At 51.1% G+C, this 23,353-nt stretch overlaps 1 protein-coding gene across 1 annotated transcript in view; it reads right to left on the bottom strand.

The window, feature by feature from the left end:
• Positions 1-3,712: 3,712 nt before the first annotated feature.
• SEC14L1 (SEC14 like lipid binding 1) overlaps positions 3,713-23,353 on the bottom strand; it is a 51,904-nt gene continuing 32,263 nt past the window's right edge. Inside the window, exons 3-16 of the mRNA XM_024761111.1 lie at positions 21,532-21,681; positions 21,286-21,417; positions 19,908-20,036; positions 18,910-19,144; positions 17,583-17,692; positions 15,735-15,924; positions 14,819-14,907; positions 13,635-13,705; positions 12,524-12,695; positions 12,089-12,223; positions 9,985-10,119; positions 7,687-7,938; positions 6,315-6,493; positions 3,713-6,077 (exon numbers count right to left, since the gene is read on the bottom strand). Of these exons, the coding sequence (XP_024616879.1) occupies positions 5,972-6,077; positions 6,315-6,493; positions 7,687-7,938; positions 9,985-10,119; positions 12,089-12,223; positions 12,524-12,695; positions 13,635-13,705; positions 14,819-14,907; positions 15,735-15,924; positions 17,583-17,692; positions 18,910-19,144; positions 19,908-20,036; positions 21,286-21,417; positions 21,532-21,681 (2,085 nt within the window). The 3' untranslated portion in view covers positions 3,713-5,971. The remainder of the gene's footprint in view (positions 6,078-6,314; positions 6,494-7,686; positions 7,939-9,984; positions 10,120-12,088; positions 12,224-12,523; positions 12,696-13,634; positions 13,706-14,818; positions 14,908-15,734; positions 15,925-17,582; positions 17,693-18,909; positions 19,145-19,907; positions 20,037-21,285; positions 21,418-21,531; positions 21,682-23,353) is intronic.

Below are 23,353 nucleotides of genomic sequence, written 5' to 3'. Positions count from 1 at the left end.
AATAGGATGCATATATACAGAAAGAGGCTTATTATAAGGAATTGGCTCACATGATGACGGAGGATGACAAGTCCCAAGACCTGCAGTGGGCAAGCTGGAGACCCAGGAGAGCTGATGGCATAACTCCCGTCTGGAGGCCGGCAGCCTGAGACCCAGGAAGAGCCAGTGCTCCAGTCCAAAGGAGAGAAAAACCAGTATCCCATATCATGGCCATTGGGCAGGAGGAAGCCTATCTTACTTGGGGGAAGGTCATCCTTTTTGTTCTATTCAGGCCTTCAACTGACTGCATGAGGCCCACCCACATTAGGGAGGGCAATCTGCTTTACTCAGTCTACTGAGTAAATGTTACTCTCATCGAAAAACACCCACACAGGGACTTCCCTGGTGGCGCAGTGGTTGAGAATCCGCCCGCCAATGCAGGGGACACGGGTTCAAGCCCTGGTCCGGGAAGATCCCACATGTCGTGGAGCAACTAAGCCCGTGCGCCACCACTACTGAGCCTGTGCTCTAGAGCCAGCGAGCCACAACTACTGAGCCCACGGGCCACAACTACTGGGCCCATGAGCCACAACCACTGAAGCCTGCACACCTAGAGCCCGTGCTCTGCAACAAGAGAAGCCACCACAATGAGAAGCCTGCGCACCGCAACAAAGAGTAGCCCCTGCTCGCCGCAACTAGAGAAAGCCCACGTGCAGCAACGAAGACCCAATGCAGCCAAAAATAAATTTATTTTTTAAAAACCACAAAAAAACAAAACACCCTCACACACACACTCAGAACCTTAGTTTGACCAAATATCTGGCCCATGGCCCAACCAAATTGCCACACAAAATTAACTATCACACCCCTCCCAAGGTAAGATTTCGGTAGACATGTGGGCTGGAGACTTTGCTCCCATGGCTCGGACGCCAGGGGCAGAGGTGAAAGGAGCAAAGACACGCTCATCGCCCCAGCTCGGTGACCGGGATGAGCATCTCCCATGTGGCCACAAGGTGGCGCCCGCGGAGGCAATTCCCTGGATGGAGCCGTGACCACCTGCAGCCGGCTGGAAACGGGCTCCACCTGGGGGCTGAGGTTGGGTTTCACTCTCTGGCTGTAGCCCCAGGGACTCAGATCTAGAGTGTAGACCAGCCTTGCAAAAGGGAAGGAGAAGGACTTGGCAGCCAGACAATTCCGTGGAAATCTGGAAGACTCTACAGGTGGAGCTGAGAGGGTCCTCCTTTCTGCAGCCTGGCACCTGCCCCTCTTTGGTTCCCAGAAATAGCCCAGAAACCCTCTGTGCTTGTGTCTCACTTTGACACAGAGTGGTTTGGGACTGGTGCACAGAGGCTCAGTAATTTGAATCTCCCAGGGCTCGTAGCTGGCTCTCTGTCGCTGTCAAACTGGGTCCTGGTGACTGACCGAGCTCTTAAACCCAAAGGCAAGGTCAGAGTGGGAAACAGTCTAGTTGCTTCTATTTGAAGAAAGAGAAAGGACGGGTCATGGGCAGCACATGGCAAGGGGCAGAGCTTTAAAGGGACTGGCCTCAGATTTTCTCCTGGAGAACTGCAGGAGCCTTGCTGTCACTTGTCACCAGCTGGGTGACTCTGCTTTGCTGTCCTGGGCACAGACACAACACACGCAGGATTGAACACTAGCTACTGCAGGGTACGTCCCCGGCCACAGTGCCTGGGCCATAGGTGCCAGCAGTCCCCACATGGTGATTTGGGTAAAAGAAGGAAACTCCCAATTCAAGAACCTGCGTTACTTTCCTTGAAGGCAAACTAGCCCACCTAAAGCCCTAACTAAAACAAAAAACCTTTCTATTGTAAGATAAAACACAGACATGGAAGAGCACACATGTCGAATCTGCGACTCAGTGAATAAGAACTGCCCCACGCCTCCCATTCCATCCCATGCAAAACCAACACTGAATGCTGTCTTCGCTCTCTGCCTTTATTCATGAACGCAAAAATCCTCTTCGGAGTTGTTACCGAAAGTGGGTATTAATGTAGGTCTTTCATAAAAGCAAAATGGTGTAAGACGAACTCTGGAAAAGCAGGCTATACCTGTATACACACACATATACACGTGCACACACACAAACATGTTACATATGTATCCAAGCATATATACATCAACATGGTTATTCTTAGTATGTGACCTATGTGTCTATGTATGTGTATACATACATACACACATATATTACATACCAAGACGCCCAGAATAACCATGTTAATTTCTTGCATATGCCGTCCCCACTCTCCCCTCATTTTTTTTGGCTGTGCCCCACGGCATGTGGGATCTTAGTTCCCCAACCAGGAATAGAACCCGTGTCCCCTGCAGTGGAAGCACGGAGTCCTAGCCACTGGACTCCCTGGACCAGGGAATTCCCAGACACTCCATTGTTTAACATGAGTCTTGTGACTATAGCTGGTTTGTGCCTCTATTTGGGCCTTATCCCCTAGCTTTGTTGTAAATTATGTCCATAGCTTTTTCTTTCTTTTTTTTTTTTTAACTGTGGAGAATATATATCATAAGCTTTGCCATTTAGCCATTTTCTAGGGTACAAGTCAGTTGTACGGAGGTTTCAGGTTCCACATCGGTCTTTCTGTTTTCGTGTGGGGACGACACTACAATCCTCCCAGAATCCCCTGCTTTCCAAAGCCCTAACTTTTCAAACAAAACTGATTCATTGGTTTGTTTCACACCAACACTTTACCGAGAACACCCCTGCCACGACTCAGGACTGCAATGCAGCCTGTGGTTAGGCTCTGTCGACGTCTGATGAGACCTGGTGTTAAAGGGAACGACACACTTACGGATCAATACATGTTACAGCTTGGTGGCCCGGTACAAAAACCTGACGCCCGCTGTCAGGACGCCCCGTTTCACTGTGGCCCTGAGATAGTCAGAGACGGGCAGCGGGGGACAGGTGCCCACAGCCTCATCTGCTTTTCACGTTGCTCTGGCCACCACTGCGAGAACCTGACGCTAAACCAAAGGCTTGGTAAAGTGGGCCCAGGAGATGGCAGAGCTCGAAGGAATTCGTGGGAAAAGCCTTTCCCTTCCCTCGGGGACAGGCTGGCTGAGTCATCAGTTGCACGTCCTGCAGGTGCCGCTGAGGGAGGACTGAAGCCCGTCTCCTGTGTCGACTGCCGGGGGGCGGGCTCACAACCCAGGCTGGGCCGTGGGCATGGGGGCTCACGCAGGCGTCACCCGCGCCCACCCCGCGGCCGGGCCGGTCCCACGGCCGCTGCCACCAAGGACGGGCCCTCGAGGCTCCTGACGGGGTAGGCACTGCTCCTGCATGTGCAGCGGCCCACCCCGGCAGCCCAACTGCAGGAGCCGGGGACAAGGCGGCCCAGGTTTCTGAGGGTCCACGCTGGCCACCTGACAGAAGGACCCATTTTGTTACTAAAGAAACATTGCATCGTGGCTGAGTCCTGTTCGACCTCATGGAGTTTAAGGAAAACTACAGCCTGTTCTCTTCCGGAAGCGAGGGAGCTGTAAGTACCGGGCTCCACACTCCTGAGGAATCGGCAGCCCACAGCTGCAACATGTGTGCAGGACAGTGTACAATGGCCCCTCACAAGCTAGCCACTGTTCCCGAGCTTCTGGAACACCAGTCCTCTGGCTCCAGAATCTCCCCTTCCTTCAATCTCTAAAGTCTCCTAAGGACGTCACACCCTTCAAGGGAGACTGCCGATTCACAGTAAGAAAAAGACATTCGTTTTTTTAAACAGTTCACATTTATTATTGATAACAATAAAAAAATCTTTTAAAGACTATCAGTATTGTATTACCAAGAGTGAGGTAATATGTTTACAAAACATTTACAGAATTTGATACGTAAATAATGAAATTAGGAAAGAAAGTGAATTAAGACACTAGTAACAGAGGGGAAACCAAAAGGATCGTTAGTGCTGAGAACAGGTGAAACGACAGCAGCATTTTAAAAAGAGTGCAGGGCACTGAAGTAGAGTAACGGTAACTGCGTGATCGAAGTCTACCTGCCTCACAGCCCCCGTCCAAGGAGGACAGGGCGATGGGTACTCAGGAGGAACCCTGTAAGGATTTGTGCAGTGATGTGCTGTGAACGCTTAAGGATGCATTCGACTCTTTGGGGATAAGACAGTGCCACTTCCGAGTCAGCTCAAAAAGAGCCGCTCTTCAGACTGGGGGAGGGGTGGCCGCAATTCAGATAGCTCTACAAGCGCCCCTGGGCTGATGTGGACTGTCAGTGAAGTGTTTTCTTGGCAGCTGTCAGCAAAATCGCCATCTGAGACACAGAGAAAGAGAGAGAAGGAGAGAGACGGGACTGTCTTCAGGTCCTGAGAATTTGGAAACAGGAAGCAGCACGGATGCACTAACTAACCCTACTGTGCTTTCTGGAAACAAGGCTTTAGGTGCCAATGGTGAGCTTCTCTTGTGTAGGAAATGCACAGCTGTGCTCCTGACGGGCCAGCAGCCCTGGGAGACGCCCAGAACGTCCTCTGCGTGCAGGCAGCCACCGAGTATCGCTGCCTGAGACGGTTGCTCCGCCCCTCCGGAGCCCTGCAGACACCTCCCCGCGGGCGCACGCTCGTCCACACAGCTCTCCTGCCACGCGGCAGCCACCTAACACCTCCAGGGCAGGTTTACAACAACACAACTCAGGGTTTCCGTGCCCGTCACACACTGAGGATGGCCGCCTGGCTTTTGGCCCAGATCCTTAAAAGCAGAGCCTCCGCCACGCACCCACCACGACACACATCTTCATTCACCACAGAGACTGACCCAAGGCGACACCTGGACAGATTCGCAAAGAACCTGCTTTTCCCATAACAAGCGGAGAAAACGAGGGCCAATAAAAGGTAGACCAGGCTTGGTAACTGGAATCAAAAAGAAAAAGTAAAAAGCAGACCGACCTCACAATCTGACCTGCTTCTATGCAATCGAACCTTTCATTACTTGAACTAAGTTTCTACTCACCCTGTCCCCCGCTGACACACACCCACCCCGAGACGCACATGCCTGCAGGCACACACACACACACACACACACACGCCCACAATTTCCTGTCACAAAGAAGCAGGGCTCCCCCAGGCCACAGGCTGTCCCGACATGGCCACACAACGAACACAGGACAGTTTCAAAACGGCAGATGGGACTGTCTCTTAAGTACCCTTCTAGTGACTAGAAGAACCATTTGGGCTCTGATGCTACCAAGCTGTGAGGGGCCTAGGGGAGGCCAATCTAGAGTGAGTTCAGAACTAACGCGTGCAGGTAGGAAGAGCAACACACCGGGAGGAAAAGGGAGAGGACGCCCTCGGCCCAAGTTCATGGACAGAGGAAGCCTGCTCTCAAGGTACCAAAAGGTTTGAAAGGAGGAAAGAGAAAATAATGTTTAATGATGGCGGTGTTCTTCCTGGCATCGTGGGGAGTCCGCGAGAGCCCCTGACCCCCCAGACCCACTTTACAACAGTGGGTCCGTCTGGCCCCGGAGCCGGGCCGCGGTGCCCACAGGTTCCCTCTGAGCGGCGTCTGCTCAGAGGAAAAGGAGCCTAGCGGGCAGTCACTGAATCCTCGGACCGCGTCGACCACCGGCAGGGAGGAGGTGAGGGCCAGAGGCAGGGCAGGGGACAGGTTGGCAGCTTCTGCTCCGCGGAGGAAGGCGGGTCACCTCTGACGGGTGGTGGGGAGTTCATCCACTAAGGGATGGTGTGGAGGTGCTTGGAAACATTTTTTGCATCAACATTTGAGACAAAGGCAACCTCTTAATTGGTATATAAACTACTTTTCTTTGAAGAGAGAGCCCTTGTGCACACTGTATGCAAATCCTACGGCTATTGAGCTAGAGTTACAACGACCTGTCGAGAGTGTTTCGGGGTCAGTGACTACGCTTGCCCCCTGGAGAGCTACGTGCTACCTAGAGGGCCAGAGGAGGCTGCACAACGCGGCTGCTGGGCGGCGGCCCGAGGCGGCGGGCGTCCCCTCCGCGCACTGGGCGCTACCTGGAGACCATGGAGCTGGAGTAGGACTGGCTGGACGAGGTGGTGGCAGCGCTGAGCTGGGAGAACCCGCTGTGGCTGGACTCCAGGCTGGTCATGGAGCCTCTGCAAGAAGCACGGGGAGTGGGTTGTGTGAGGACCCCACCGCGGCCGCCCACCGCCTTCCTGGCCGATCCCAGGCCGCTCCCAGCCCGCTCCCCGCAGCGCCCCCCAGAGCCGGGCCGGCCGTGCAGGGCCCAGGGGGACACAGCCCACCACCGCCCTCCCACACTGATGACACCGTGAACTACCAGCGACAGGGGGCCCGAAGGCCGCCCCAGCCTGGACCCCGGCCTCACGCACCGGAAGTCCTCGGACCCGATCACTTCAGTATAGTACATCACTTTGCACTTGTGGGAAGAGACCTGCAGGGAGGCCAGCACGTCGTCCACGCGGGGCAGGCTGGTGGCGGCGCAGGCCGGCATGCTGTGGAACTTCCACTGCAGGATGTAGAAGCCCGGCCACCGTGTCACGTGGGAGCCCTGGAACGAGTCAGGCGGCACCAGCTGAGGCCCTGCTTCGCGTGCCCTCCCACAACGGGTCTGACAAACGCCAGGAGACTGGGTCCACTCGAATCCAACACCGATTACTGACCATCTCGACGGGGGAAGGACTGGCTGCCCTGATTCATGATCGGGGTCCACCCCACGCTGCCTCCCGGGTGTTGGCCCTGCAGCCAGGCCTCTGCCAGGAGCAGGGGAGGCCACGGGAGGGACCCTCAGAGGCTGTCCGCCCCCAGGACTCCACCGTGGGAGGCGGATGCAGGCGCCTGCAGGGTGGGAGCGCCCGGGGGTCCCCTGCTCACCCTTGAGGGCCTGGGGTCAAAAAAGGCCACTTGGACCAGGCGATGTTCTCTCTGATGTGCTTCCAATGACCTTACCGGTGTATTCTGGGTTAAAAGGACGGCAATCTAAAGTAGAATGCCAATAGAATGCCAATAGTGAAAACTACTTTCTCCCTTAATTCTGGAACTAAAGGCTGTGATACAGATTAAAATGTTCATTATTTTAAAAATGGAATAAAATACTCTCTTTTACCCTGCTTCTAAGACCACCAAAACACTGACAGGCTTATCCCTGAAAACCGTAAAGACAGCAAAATTATGCATCTATTATGAAGGCCAGAGGCACCCGAGAGCTACCACTCTGAGCTCAGGCACTCGGAATAACCAGCCAAAATTTTAAATGAGCCGACAGAGCATTTAAGATAAAGTAGGATGCTTAGTAATGACACTTAATAGTTCCCTAATTACTTGTTTCTCTCCCTTCTATTCGGGGTGATTTTCCTTGAAGAGAAGAATGCCGCCAGGTCAAAGGCCGTCTTAGCAGAAGCCTTCTCAATCCCAGCTTTGCACGTGCACCGAATGCCTTTCCCTTTCTTCCATGTCGCTTTTGTGAAAATACTTCCAGAAATAATTCATGACTTTAGATACAAGTAATGGATTCTGCTGAGCTCTAGGTTCTTCTGGGATTCGCTCGGCTTCTTAAGCGACTCTAACCGTAACTAAGAGGACACACTGAACTGCCTGTCTGCAGACGCAGGACGGGGCCGAAGCGAGACTGCCTTCTCCGACGGAAGAGCCGCGCTGCGGGGCCCCGGGAGACCTCACCTGCACGCTCGCGGGGGCCCCGGGAGACCTCACCTGCACGCTCGCGGGGGCTCCGGGAGACCTCACCTGCACGCTCTCGCCTTCTCTGCAGATCAGAGGTGACTCCACCAAGCTGTAGTCACGGCCCAGCTGCCAGATTCTGTCTATCAGCTGTGCGTTGTTCCCTCCCGGGGAAGTGATGCTGTGCGCCCCCAGGGAGTCCTTTTTGGGCGGCTGCGGCGACCTCTTGGAGTGATAGATGTTAAAGACGATGTCCCCTTTGCACACATCGAAATCCCAAGTGATCACCGAAGAGGCATCCACAATCTGAACGAGAATCTGGAAAAAGAGGTTGCATCAACCCACCAAAATAAGCACGGGCCTCCGAGGCGACACCGCGGCAGCAGGCCCCCCGGCAGCTTTCCCCCGGCGAGGGGGGCGCGCACGGCCGACCCTCCTCACCCCACCTTCCAGGCCTCTGCTCGCTCTTTTCTTTCTTTCACCCAGCTGCTCCTGCTACGCGTCAGCGCCAAGCTCTGTGCTCTGTCAGCCACACCTATGGTCCAAGCTTCCCCTCAATTCCCTGAGTGCTTTAAAACACCCAGTGCTGGCTGTAAAAAGTGTCTTAATACAAAACAGAAATAACGCGAGACACCACAGAAGTGGTTCCGTGGGTTGCTCTGGGCTGAAGAGCACAGGGAAGGTCGCAGAAGAGCCCAGGAGGGACGGGAAGGAAGCATGCAAGCGGGGAGCGGGGTGGACGCGAGCGCAGGCTGAGTGGCCTCTGCCCGTGGCCGCTGCGCTAGGTGGGAAGAGGGTGCCACGTGGCCCTGGGGTGGGGAAGGGCCCCGGGTGTCAAGTGCCAACCTAAAAGCTGAATTTCATGCGGCGCCCATACAGCCTCCCCACAGGGAATGATCAAAGTTACAGTTTCAAAAGATTACTGTGGGAGGGATGTGAGAATTAAAACCAGCTGTAAAAAGTTATGTATTCACTAAAAAATTCCAGCAGAAGCCAGGCCCCGCACCCCACCCTGCCCTGGAAGCCTGCCCGCTGAGCCTTCCGGGAGGCGTGTTAGCGCTTTGCTTCTCGTCAAGCAGCCCTTTTGGCCCCACCACGGCCACTTCTCACCGCTGACAGAGCCACACAGAATCTCCCTAAAGAGCGGATTCCGTAAGCACAAGAGCTGCATCTAAGCACAGCGGTGGCACCAACGACACCAAAGTGGCTCTGAGGGCAGAGCTCCCTTGGACGTCAGCCCCTCTGCGGACCGGCACTCTCGCTCCTGCATTCACAGCGGGGACGAGGAATTCAGTGCTCATTTCATGAGACCACCGTTCTCGATTTGCGCTTTACTGAACCCCCAAAGCAGAACTGAAGTTTTCAGTTTTGATGTAGAGACACTTGCACAGGTATCCTGTGACTCACAAGAACACATCACACCACGGAGTCCTCTACCCTGGACGAGAGCAACCACAACCTAAGGAAAGAACTTGGCCTCCTCGCGCCTGCCGGCCTCCAAATAAAAAACGAATACAAATAATCCTCAAGACACAGTCGACTTCCCCCTACAGAGGCTATGAATAAGGTACATCGAACCTGTCTTTTTTGCTCGCTCAAACCACAGCCCCATGTCCACTCGCCCCACGAGTCACAGGTGGGCCGTGCGGGACACACTCCGGCCAGGAGGATGGAGGAGGCAGTACGGCGTCAGCTCCCGGCCACCACTGTCCACCCGGCCAGCAGCCCAGCGCGCTGAGCGGCCTCTCCATGCCAGGTGCCACCCCTCCCACCATCCTGAGCCACAAACCTCAGCCCGAAGTCCAGGAAGGGCCAGTCTATGCTGAGTCCCTCATGACGCCACAGCACACACGCGTGTTAAAACACAGGCACACTCTTGCTTCTGCACCACCACGTGACAGCAAGGAGAGAAAACACATGTGCTAGTTTCTCCTCACTCCATCAGATTTATAAAAACGGGCAAATTCCTTAAAGGTAATAAATACCCAAATCCAGTCAAGACAAAACAGAAGATGCGACTGGTCCTGATCACTGAGTACATTAAACTGAAGAGCTACAAACCTTCCCACGGGGAGACCTGCTGCGCGGCCCTGTGTGTCCAGGCTCTCGGGTGAACTGGACCGCGAGCTGCCTACCCTCCTTCCAGGCGCCCTGACCAAGGGCAGCCCCCTTTCCCTCTGAGAGAGCCCTGCTCTCCTGTGTCGACATCTACCTAAACTGCAGATCAGTGTCAACACAAACCTAAAGACCAAGACCAGAGAAAAGCATCTGATCCTCCTAAACTACACCCCGCTGGGGAGACCCACGGAAGAACCTCGGTGGGAAGCAGGGTCCCGGCCCCTGTGGCTTCGTCCCGGCACCTACCTCGTGCGGGGCCCCTTTGAAAACGCTCGCGGACTGGTAGATGGTTTCGGTCCAGAGCTTGAGGTCTTCGTTCTCCAGCTCCTCCGCGGTCCTGTACAGGGACTTGGGCACCAGGCCCCCCTCTGGCACTTCACACTGGAAATGTAAACGCAGTCGTGCGAGCTGAGCCAACACAGGCCACTCCTCTGAGAACCAAACGCCGGCAGCGCCTTGTCCTGACACACGCGACTCCTCGGAGCCGCTTAGGAAATGGACAACACCTGCCATGTCGCAAAACACTCTACACTACTTAGCAAAATAATTGTGAAAAACCACTTAAATACATGTGTCTCGCTTTAAATAAATGAGAACAAGTTGAAGCTGATTTGCCACAGAATTCACACTAGTGCGTATGAGGGACTGGATCCAACTACTGAAGCTGGTTTATGTAAGAATAGTTAAGTACGTATATTGCGCTGCAGAAGAAAACATTATGTTAAGAAAAGAGTTTTATTCTCTGCAGCTACAGGCACTGTTCTCGTTACATACAACTACAGTCAAGATATATAATCTATAAAGAAAGCTTCGTGTCTAAGCCAGACCAAGCGATCAGTCCGTGACACCAGCCAGAAAATAATAAAGAGCAGCAACTTTCGGACTTGCTTGAAACAGGCTGAATTAGAATTTGCACATTTCATAAATTTCCTAACTGACCCGGATATAATGACTTAACACTCGAGCTCATAAAATCCAAGCACTGCTTCCATTATCAGCCCTGGGAGGCGACCACACAGGAAAGAAACACAGCCGTCTACAGCGGGCAGTGCAGCGGGACACAAACACGCCACAGCACCGAGGCCACGTTAGACGGCAGCGGGCAGAAGCGAGCACTGTCTCTTCAACGCCAGCCCGACAGCGGCATGGAAGAGCAGAGAAGGAGCCTTAACGGCCAGCGTGGGGAGATCTCTGCTAACTGCGGGACTCTTAGCATCCTGAACACCTCATGGGGGAGTCAGGCCTGCTTCTGCTGCAGCCCAGTTGCTTTCGTCGTAACTGGAAGAAGCAACCTCGCCGGGCCCTGCTCTGATATAATCGAAGTCTGTGGGTTTCTACAGATCTGTCCTCGCGCTTTAATCTCACGGGCACTGGGTGAGTGAAGGTCTTCTACCTCACTTGCTCCTTTGTGCTGCACTGCGATTCCCTGGAGCAGGACTGAAGGCCTCAGAGCTGATTTCAGTGCCGGTTAAATTCCTCGAACGGTCCAGAGGGGTTCCCCCGAGCGCCCAATCATCAGCTAAATACGTGAGTCAGCCGGGGGGCCACATCTCAATATCTCAACGGCTAACCTTATTTACTATGAAGGATGATGGAAGTCCCCTCTCTGAGAAGAACCACTACTCCCTGCTGGCGGCCGTCACCTGTCACGTCAGCTAGATGCGTGGACCACGCTTCTGTTTCCTTCACAACCCCCCTCCGCCCCGTCAGGCCATTGTGCCCCCGAGGCTGTACAGTCCTCAAGGAACTAAACTCCTCCGACTCCATCGCCACAGTACAGGGTAAAGAAGTGGAGCCGCCTGCCTGATAACCTAGCAACTCAATGTGCTCAAAGCCCCACATCACATACGGGACAACTAGTTCCCTAGCAACTCAATGTGCTCAAAGCCCCACATCACATACGGGACAACTAGTTCCCTAGCAACTCAATGTGCTCAAAGCCCCACATCACATACAGGACAACTAGTTCCCTTAACTATCCCTTTTAAAATATTAGCCTGATTTAGTGTCAAGGGGGAGATCTTTCTGAGAATCAATTTGATTTTTTAATGTTTTTTAAAAATGCACAGCTCCTCTAAAACGATTAAAGAATCTGACTCACACGAAGCTGAGTGAATGAAGCAGGCTGCGATTACGCTGACTGTAAAACAGTCTCATTAGTATTTAACAATGGAGCATATGTGTTAGCAAAAATTACCGAAATGGTTCTGTTTAGTTTAACCCAGTATCAGAGAGATGTCAGCCAAAACAAAAACGGAAAGACAATCAAATAATCCAAACTAAAAGTTCTGAAAATCCTTTGCGCAAACCGGCATCCACCTCTGCTACAGATGCTTTCCTAGATACGTACCATGCACTCTCCACTCAGGAAGTCTGGAATAATCTCTTTATCGATGTAATCCAGCAGGCCTCCAGGACCCTGGTAGTCATTTCCTGCATAAATAAGGAATTTCCTTCTGGTGTTGTCATCAATGAATGGACTAACCTATAAATAATCAGAAAAAACCACATAGTCATATTTGCTTTGCTGTATTTCGAAGATTAAAATTACACAGTGATATTACGGGGCGAATTCAAGTTTGACACGCTTTTTCTGTAAAGCCCGAGTGCGCGACATTAGGACCCTCGGGAATTCTTTCTTTCCTTAAATAATCTGAGAAACTCTGATGTCTCTGTGCTTATTTTGCTTTATGACTTCGAGTCACAGACACATACACATACATGAACGCACGTGTGTGCACCTTCCAAGCGGCTACCAGTTATGCAGAACGACACGGAAACCCACCAGAGTCCAGAGGACAGGAAACACCCTGGGGGCACGCAGGATCAGAAGGCGGCCCAGCGTCTCGGGGTAGTTGGCCTCCACCACCTCGATGATGCGCAGCAGGGCCTTCACGCCCGGCCTCCACAGGTGGCGCATGTTCAGCCCTTCCAGGTCCACCAGGCAGGTCCACGAACTGCAGGTGAGATGAGCTCCGTTCAGTACACGGCACACTCGGCAAACCGCGGCCCAGGGCGACTTGCTTTTCTTTTCGATGTTATATACGGTCATTTGTATCCATTTCCATAGATACAGCAGGTTTTAAAAATCCCAGTGTAATGAACTCTATTTATATCTGCTTGTATCAAGATACAGGATGGGTGTGGTAGGACTAATCCCTGAAACTTCAAAGCCACCAAGAGCTAAGGGACCGTGACTCAAAGCTTCAGCCTGACGCACTCAGCAATCCAGCGAAGGAGGCCACGTGCTGCCCTTGACCTGCTGAGCCCCCTCTACTGACCCAGTGGGGGGGGTGTGGCATTTAAATACGTGCTGTGACCGAACGGCGATACCCTAGTCTTTGACAAACGTTATTGAGTCAAGCACTGTGGCAGGAGCTGCGAATACAGCAGTGAGCAAAGGCCCTCAAAGTCCCTGCCCCCCTGGAACTTACGCGCTAGTTAACCATCTACACCCTGCTCTATGCCAACCTCTGAACCACTGCACGTTTTCAAAAGGGTTTACCATAACTAGAAGTTTGGTTTAATAGCACAGACTAATTTTTTTCTGTCCCACCTCCCCACCACCAAAAAATAAAGGAGCAAAAACCAACCACCTGTGACTCTGGGCTCGCAAGGACCATGCAGACCTCGGACACGCCAATCCACTCAGACTGAGGGGATGGCAATGCCTGGGGGCAGAAACACCAAACTCTAGCAACGGTCCCTCACAACTGACTATATTACATGCTCTACATGTTTCCCTCTTACCTGCCTCCTAGAGCATTATGGTAAACAGTAAACTATTTCCACTTGGTCCTATAAAATCAAACCAGATTTTGGTTCTAAAAATCAACTAGAAATACTTAACTCATATTCTCAATAAGCCAGCAAGACAAACAGCACCACACAGCTACCTGATAGGCCGGCCGAAGACTTTCGTATTTTCTTCACACCGTCTTAGCCCTTCTTCATTTATGGAGAGAACCTACGTACACAAGGGCCATAAAGATTCCATGATCAGTCTAAGAAGCTACCACGACTGTATCAAAGCTATGCGACTGACAGCAACACGGCGTGTTTTAGGTAGGTGTGTAAACCCAGACATGTATTTAAATCTTGACACATTCATACACACAAAACACAGCACGGATGAAGAACATCTCTTTCAAAGAGAACGAGCGCTGTCCTGTGTGGCAAAGGGGACAGCTCCCCAGTGAGATGACAGGAGTCTCCAGATGGGCAGGGAGGGCACAAACTGCTGACCTATCTCCAGAGCAGACACGTCCGGAAGTGTCGGACATCAGTGTCCGTCAAGTGGGGGCACTGTGATGCCACACGTACCAGCCGAGAGAAGAGGCAGTCTGAGAACTGACGTGAAGCCCAGCTGAAGGGAACCCTTCAATCTGGAGTAACAAGCCCTTCCCCAACAGATGTAGTCCACCCGTATCTTTGTGCACACACGTGTGTACGTGTGGATGCATACGTACGCCCATGTCGGCACACGCACAGTGGCGAGCGCTAACAGAATAGCAACAAAATGCCAACAGTGGATATTTTGGGATAATGGATTATAGATATGCCTTTTAAAGTTTTTGCTTGTTTTTTCTAATTTAAGGACAATATTCTTCTCTTCATCGTTGCCCACGCGGTGGAAGCTGCCCTGGAAGGGGTCAGGGAGACAGGGAAGGAGACAGGGAAGTAGCCCTGATGAAAGATGCTAAGAGCCTGGATCATGGACGTGCCAGTGGAGACAGTGCTATTAAATGAGGTCCGATCTGAGGGGCATCTTAAAAAGAGAGTGAGGGTGGGAGGGGACGGCCCGAGACAGTGGGAGAGAAAGGAAAAGGCGACCAGCTCCCCATACCCTCTCAAGGGTCTATACTGATTCTTCTGTTCATGCTGCCCCACCGTGAAAAACACTTTTATAATTTTTGTGCCCTCTTTTGAAGTTTTTGAAATATATTAATAGATCTTCCTTTCTAATTATGAAAGTAAAACATGCTGGTGCAACCGGACAGCTGTCCTATCCCACCCCTGCGGGCAGAGAAAGAAAGTGAAGCCACAGCGGAGCCCGGTGTCCTCTGCAGGGGGCACTCACGTATCTCAGCAGGGCCTCCTCGCCGAGGGCTCTCACCAAGCCTTTGGTGTCCATCTGCCCCAGCCTGAGCACGTAGAGGGGCCGCCCGTCTGCAGGGGGAAGGACAGGCGTTGTGAGCGCCATTCCTGACATGAGGCTGGGGACACAGCTCTGAGGCCCTGACAGGGAGACGGGCTCACCCAAGTTCCAAAGGAGCTTCAAGCGCTCTCCCGCTGAGAAGCAGCAGCTGCCTTCTGTGGTGCCCACAGGGCCCCCGCAACCCCGCCCCACCAAAGCCAGCCGACGGAGCAGCTTATTAGCAGGGCCCCGGAGACGCTCTGCACGGAGAGAGGGGGCCCAGCGGAGCTCTGTGTTCCGTCCGGCTCTACCACCCACACCGCGTCCATTGCCGGGCTCAGCCGTGACCCCACTCCACCCGCCACCAAGTCGAGTCAGGAAGCACCAGGCACGCCTTTCGACGGCGCAGGCTGTCCTGCAGGGTAATCCAACCAACCCACGCACACCTAATCATTCATGTTAGGGATCACTGTTCTTGGTTTAAGTTTTGTTCACTCTCCAGGTAGAGCTGAAATTCTGATGTACAAAACCTGGCTACAGGTTTTTACAGATATTGCAGGGGTTAAGTCACTGGAAAGTACTTTCCTAGCACTGTGCTCCTGAAAAACCTCCGCCTTCGAAGTTTTTTAAATAAAGTCAAACTCCACGCAACTAAGGAACGCGGTGGAGCAGGCTGCCCGAGGGCAGCGAGAGCGGTGAGGGAGCAGCAGCCTCAGGCCCTTCCTTCCGCTCTACAGGGCATCCCCAGGGTGGCTGCGGCGAAACGGGCATCCACTTGCTCAAGCCGGGGGAGGGAGGGGCAGCGTGCCCACGGGCCCGCCTGTCTCTACGCGTGTCCCGATGCCAAGTTCCCAGCTACCTTTGTCGTGATGGTGCCAGCCTCCCGCGTAGTAGTCCTGAAGGACCTGGGGGGGCTGCCAGGTGTCGAGGATGTAGTCCACCTGGTGCTGCTTTCGCCAGGTCAGAGACTGACACAGGGTCTCTCTGGCTTTGTCTATGTTGAAGTCCCGGGCGCGCAAGAACCGGAGAATATGCTCATCTTTCGGGATCTGTTGAGAGTTAGAGATGTTTCTAAGCAATGTTAAAAGCTGCAAAGGGGAAAAACCAAGTTACCAACGGAACAAGACTCGGAAAGTCTCACTTCTTATCAACAGCGAGCTGCTATCGCACTATGTAAAATGAGCCATTACCAGAAATTCCTTAATGCTTTAGAAAATCGGCATGATTAGTCGGAATAATCTTCATGCTATTCCCATTCTAGTCTCAGCGAAGTAGAGTGAAGGCGTAAGGAACTTCCTAAACACCAGATGATTCAAGTCACTGAGCTAGCCTACGAGTTATTATGATCTGTGCACTTTTCTGTGTGTATATTACACATAAATAAAAACCCAGAACACAAAACAGTGTTGTTGGTTTGGGTAGTGGTGCTGGTGTCCTGACACACAGGAACCTTCTCCAGGTTCCGCTCCTGGCAAACAACAAGTTCGACAGGTCGGCTTCCCTGAGTAAAACACAGGCCGAGGCTGTGTCTGGGGCTCCCGTGGACTGGCTGCCCTTGACCCCGGCCACGCACTCACTGCCACATGCTGCTGGTGCACAGATGGGGGACGCGTGGTTGGCATCCCCTTAACTACCCCACTCCTGGGAAAATAAAGCACTGAGATGGCATCACCTTCTCTCAGAAAGGAGCACCGTTACAAGGAAGTGGCTAGGAATGGCGGTTCCAGAACCCAAAGGCCTGGCTTCAACCCCAGCCCACCACTCACTAGAAGACAGACCCTGGGCAAGTTACTGAACTCCTCTGTGTGTACCACAGGGCTGACAAAAATAGCACGACCCCATAGGGCTGCTGGGAGGATTTAATTAAGATCTTAAAAGAGAGGCTGGTGCACGGTCAGCACACAACAAATGGCAGCTCTTACCACAGGGGCTGTGTTCTCAATTACTAATACAAACGGTCCTCAGATGTTGGGCGCTAGTGACCAAGACTGACAGACTTAGAGGGCAGGCCAGCGAGTGAGTAACCACCCCGACACACAAACCTGCCTCTGCTCCTCACTAGTCCCCATCAGCTGGAGGATTACAAAAACCTAATTCCTTATGAGGCTGCTCACCAAAACCCTCAAAATCAAAGCCCAGGGGCTTCCCTGATGGCGCAGTGGTTGGGAGTCCGCCTGCCAATGCAGGGGACATGGGTTCGCGCCCCGGTCCGGGAAGATCCCACGTGCCGCAGAGCGGCTGGGCCCGTGAGCCATGGCCGCTGAGCCTGCGTGTCCAGAGCCTGTGCTCTGCTGCGGGAGAGGCCACAACAGTGAGAGGCCCGCGTACCGCAAAAAAAAAAAAAAAATCAAAGCCCAGACAGTTCTAACCTCTGAATAATCTGTGAACCACTTCCAAACCTTCTGAAAATTAAAATGTATGAATACTTGGAATACAATATTGCTTTGCAACTTGACATATAATCGTTTTTCAGCAAGTCCCTTCTCTGTAACATCTACAAAAGTACAGCTAATTACACACAGTAGGGGATCACAACTTGCCACGAAAGACTCGGATGCCACACACAGGGATACGGATTCAATGACTTTTAGACTGGAAGGGCCATCCCCAGCTATGGCGATCGGGTACATTTACTGAGTCGCTATGAACAGGACCAGGGACCCGAGGCTCCACAACAGCGCCCCTGCACACGACTGTGAATTCTCACTTTGCCCTTGTGGGTCTCCTGGAGCCACTGGCGAAGCCGGATCAGGCAGCTCTCCTGCAGTGGAGTCAGGTCACCCAGGTATCTCTTGATGTAGTCTGCGTCTAGTTTGTCTGGAATATAAATTACAGGACATCATTTACAACAAAGAACACTGAAGCTCGAAGGCTTCCAAAGTCCTCCTGCTTGGTGACGTTCCTGTGTGGTCCCGGAGTCTGAGAGGTGACTGAACGACAGGGACGGGGGACTCTAACCAGCCACCCTAGAGACCCCCAATGACAGTCTTTAAGCCCAATCACTGCCAGAGCCACACAGAAACGTGCCAATTCCTTTACACGCCCCGACTACCACCAGATCAACTCTGTTTGCAAAATATCAACTCTATTCATGACAGAATGATGGCTGTTACAGATATTTAATGATATTTAATTCAAAGTTACATAAGGAGGACGCACATCATATAAAACTACAAAATAAAACAAACAAGTGGATCTAGACCTATTTTGGATGTTCAAGAACACAAGAAATCTTCCTCATAAGGTAACATAAACTGGAAGAATGAGATTTCAAATTAAGCATAGCAAAGAAAAATTCCCAAAGTGAAAAATAAAACGTATTGCCAAAGCAACTAAAATGCCTGCCACCTGCCACCTGTTGAAAAGTAACCAAGGGCACAGCTGAGCCGCAGAGAAGAAGGTATGGAAAGATAAATGCCAATAATTCAACAAAACTTATGAGGGCAGAATTTTCTTGTATTTTCTTATTTTACAACGGGCACAAGTTTGAGAAATAAAAAAGAGGTGTGTGTGCGTGCGCACACGGGCGTAACGCACGAGAAGGCGGCACGGCATGGTGGAGCCCGCCACCGAGCCTCAGTTAACTCATGTATAAAATGCGAGCAGTAAGCACTTCCTACCTGACAGGAACGATCGTGAAATGAGTGAACGTTCATAAAGTGCTTAGAACAGTGCCTTGAATCTAGTAAGCCTAAAATGTGTTTGGTGATGATATAATTGTGTTAGAAAGATCAGTTCCTACCTTACAATTCCCTGAAGATACCTTCAACTAAAATGAAAAACATTTCCTGGTCTCGGTAAAGAATAGCTTGATACGTCCCTTCCTGCCCATTTTTGAAAAACTTATTTTTTTCTTAGAAGGAAGTTTCTTCATTCTAAGAGAAAAATAAAATCAATGTGTTATATAAGCCAGAGGAAAGGGGACAGTAACGAGATCAATTTTCTGCTCGTGTAACCTCTAAGCGTCCCAAGAGGCAATGGCTCGAGGTAAGCCTGGAGTCTTGCTCTCAGAGCGAAGCCTCGCTCAGACCCACCGTCAGGGGTCCCCACTGCGGGCTCAGGCACCCCGCTCGGGGTGCTGAGGGGCTCGCTGCTCAGCCCTTCCTTTAGCGCAGGGTCTGGGACCACTACAGCCAACGGCGCTGCTGGTTTCTTGCAGGATGAGGACATCTCTGAAGAGGGTGCAAGGGAAGGTGGAGTCCAGCGGGGCACAAACGTGATGCCTTCTTCTTCTAGCTGACGAAGGTAGTACTCAATGATCTCTTTTCCCTTTGAAGCAAAAGCGGTTTTAAAGTTAGTGTATACTGAGTTTTCAAATTATTCATCCCTCACGGGTTTTTAAAACCGTGATAAAAACTGAGTTACATAAATAGGAAAAAGAAAAGCCAAATGCCTTTGTGGGTTGTTTTTTTTTTTTTCATAATCTTACTTCCTCTTCTCTAAAGGTCTAGGAAATCATATCTAAGATGGAATTTTTTATATAACCAGTTAAAAGCACTGATTTACCACATTGGTACTCAACATGTGCTTTGTGTCTCAATCCAAATGCTTTCCAGTATCACTTAAAACAAGCCTTCAGAAAGCACTCCTAATCCCATACATACTGATACGTTTCGCAACCCAACTGCCACAATGATGAGCAGCAGCATGAAAACCAGAAGGAAGGGAAGACTCCAAGGAAGACGAACCTCACTCACCTCTCAGCGCCTGGGACCCGAGAGACCCCCCGAAATGCCTCTTCAGGACAGCAGCGCCTTCACCCAGCAGGGCCCTGCTGGCCCCGGGGCTGCTGGGGGCTGCTGCCTGGCCTGACTGCAGCGCTCACCTTTCCCAAAAAGCCAGGATGGGGGGGGGGGAGGGGGGCGGCGCCAGGCCAGCGCCCGCAGACCCCTCCTCCTCCGTCCCCCAGCGACCAGCGTCACCTGCAGCCCCGCCCACCCCTTCCACCCCCGGGAGCCCTGACTAACCCATTCCCAGCCTCCCGAAGAGACTCCCGCCCACCCGCTTCCTTAAAATCCCAAGACAGACTCACTTTTTTAATGTTGCTGGTATACTGTTTCATTGCAATTTTTTCCACTGTACTTTCAAAACCAAAGAAAGATTTAATATCTAAACTTGCAGACTGTTCAAAACAGGTCCAATCTTCATTTTCAGGGTGAACCTGCAGGTAAAAGAGAAAGTATTCCCACTGATTATACAGACAACTGAGAATATCATTTGCTCCTCAGTCAACTGGTACCCAGGAGAAACATTTATTTTACTAACGATGTTATTATCATGAAAACAGCAGATGGAAAAATTACACAGAGAGGTTCAAATTCATGAAAAGGCTCAAATAATGTTTCTAAAATAGTCAAAAAGTGACTATTAGAAGGAGAGCTTCATTTTCGTTCTTGGTTCAGTCATTCATTTATTCATTCATTCACCATATTCATCGAGCCATGTTCTCCACCATGAACAAAACCAAGATCCCTGCCTTGTGAAGCTTCCAGTCTAGCAGGAGGAGACTGACAACTGGCCACAAACATACAGGTAAGAAATGATATCATTGTTGAAGATAAGCACTATGGACAAAAGCCAAGTTGGTGCAGGTTAAAGGGATGGAGGGCAGGTTACGGAACCGAACAGGGTGCTCAGGGCTGGCTCCATCGAGAAGGGGAGAGCTGAGCGAAGCCGGAAGGAGGGAAGGACGGGAGTCAAGCGGAGGTCTGGGGGCAGAAGGAGCAGAGGTCCTCCGGGAAGTTCGCCTACACGACCACAGCCAGCGAGACAGCGGGCAGGCTGTGCCCAAGGCAGGCAGGACAGCAGAGGAGAGATGAGGAGAAAACAGGGCTTCATGAGCCACTGCAAGGCCTCTGGGCTTTTCCTCTGAGTGAAATGCAGAGACACTGCAGGGGTTTGAGCCCAAAGAAAGCATGACATGATCTGACGTACTTTAAATGGATCACTTTGGATTCAGTGTCGAGGATATATTGCAGGAAAGTAAGGGTGGAAGCAGAGAGACCTATTAGGTTTTTCCAATAATCTGGTCAGAGAAGTTCTTGAAACAGGGTGGTGAGCAGTGAAGACGGGGGGCAGATAAACACACTCGGCTCCAATCTTCGGGGCACACAGTAGCCTGGGTCCCTCAAAACACATTTCTAAAGTGTCAGAGTGGCCAGAAACGATGTGGCATATTAAAGAACAAGTCGGGCCATCACTTGGCCACCGGAACTGCGACAACAATGTAATCCACCCTGCAGTACACCACACCTGCCGCTCCCGCTCATCAGCAGCCAGTGACTCTGAGATGAAGAACCGCCTCTCGGACAAAGGCAGCCCTCACGCACTGCTTAAGGCAGCGGGCAAACGACTCTCAGAAGCTCCGCGCCAGCTCACTCTGCGCCCCTGCCTGAGCGCCGGTTACTCACGCTGTAGCAACAGTGCTCGTTGATGATGACGCGGTTAGAAAACGTTTCATTACGGGCCTCAATGTGCAAAGTACGTTCCCGAGAATTCAGTGAGTTTTTCTGGATAAAATAAACATAATCGACTCCTGCAATCTTTAAAACAGAAACAGAAAGAAAACGGGTTAATAACAAGAGCAACAGACACTATAAGCATAAGTTCGTTTTGGTTTTGGGGGGACTGCCTTTTAAGGTGTCCTTTTCAGTTACCTTTTTCAACAGTCTAGGGGCATCTATATCCAGTTTGCAGCGCCTTTCTATAACATGAATAGCCCCATCTTCACTCTTGAATTCATTCACAGTGTCACTGTCCACAAACATCGGAATCAAAGGACACGTAGGGAACCTCCTTTCATAGGCCTATGAATAAAATTTTTTTAAAAAGGAATTGAACAAAGATGCAACCTGACAGTCTGTCTTCGATAGTCTCCCTGGAATAAAATCACCTCTTAATACGTGGCAACATGTTACATCACAGCCATCTTCATCTTTACACCTTAAGCTTTCATTATTTTAAAAAGAAAAAGACATTCAACGTTAATGGACTGGAAGACTCAACATAGTAAAGATGTCAATTTTCCCCACGTGGATATAGAGTTTTAACAAATTCCTATCAAAATCACAGCAAGATTTTCTTCTGTAGCTTATAGACAAGATTTAAACATTTATATGGAAAGGAGAAAGAACGAAAATAGCCAAAACAGTTTTGAAAAAGAAGACCACATCAGGAGACATCCCTCTCCTCGGGATTAAAGCTTACTACACGGCTACAGGAATCCAGGCTTCGTGCACGGGTGGAGGGGAAGACACACAGGTCAACGGACAGAGCAGAGAGCCACAAGCTGACCCACACAAACATGCCCACCTGACTTTTTTTTTTAAACAAAGCTGCAAAAGCAATTCAATGGAAGAAGGATGGCCTTTTCACACATATTACTGGAGAAATTACACACCCACAGGCAAAAAAAAAAAGACCTCGACCCCTCGATCTAACTCCACACCTTACATAAAAATTATATCAAAGTGGATCATGAACTTAAACATTTCTGTAACATTCTTGAAATGACAAAATTATAGAAATGGATAACAGATGAGTGGTTGCCAGGGGTTAAAGAAGGGTGGGGGGTGGGAGGGGAGTGGGTGTGACTACAACAGGGCAACAAGACGGGGGCACTTGGGAGATGTTCTGTCTTGACTGCATCATGTCAGTATCTTGGTTGTGACGATGTACAACAGTTTCCCTGGATGTTACCATTTGGGGAAGATGGGTAGAGAGCACATGGAATCGCTCCATAATAGTCCTTGGGAATAATATGTTATTAATATACTAGGAGTCTACCATTATCTCAACATGAAAGAAACTTAATTTAGAAAAAAGAAAGAAAAAGACTTGCTGCATAATTCATCCAAACTTTTAGAAAATGTACTTAGGCACCAGATTTAGTTTGCTCTGTAGCAATCTGTGAAGATTACTGAACTAAAGATACTGTTGAATTCACACTAAAACCTAAGCCATCCAAAGGATCACAGGTGTGCAAACACAGGAAACCACAGGGCATGGGACGACCAGTGTCTGGCTGTAAGAAGAAACCTGAAAAAGGAAGCCCAGGGCTCGCCTCGCAGTTCTGCTCCCCTAAAATAAGGGACGGTACCGTGAGATGCTGTCATGTTAGATTGACAGACGCCACTCCCCTCTTAGGCGGGAGCAGAAACGGGGGCAAGGGGAATTGAGACACCCCATCTTTAATGACAAGCAAGCACAGATTTAAGGAAGAAATTTACGGTGTTGAAAGATTAATGAAAGTGTGGAAATGGCACAGATTGCTCTGACTGCACTTCTAACAAGGTGCACGTAGTTTCAGAGCACCGTCATACTGAAAAAGTTGGCCTTCTTGGAGAAGTTCCCTGACGTTCCCCTTCAACAGGCCCGACCATTTGAATGTAAGTATACTCATCACACGAGCGGTCACAGAAGACCCCGTAAAACACCGGAGTGACCTAGCAATTCCTCCACCCAGGATGTTCACAACCA

The sequence above is a fragment of the Neophocaena asiaeorientalis genome, unplaced genomic scaffold (genome assembly GCF_003031525.2).
Source record: "Neophocaena asiaeorientalis asiaeorientalis breed wild unplaced genomic scaffold, Neophocaena_asiaeorientalis_V1.1 scaffold30, whole genome shotgun sequence".
Classification (NCBI taxonomy): Eukaryota; Metazoa; Chordata; class Mammalia; order Artiodactyla; family Phocoenidae; genus Neophocaena; species Neophocaena asiaeorientalis.
Note: the sequence above shows the minus strand (reverse complement) of the source record. Positions and strands in the feature narration are given on the sequence as shown.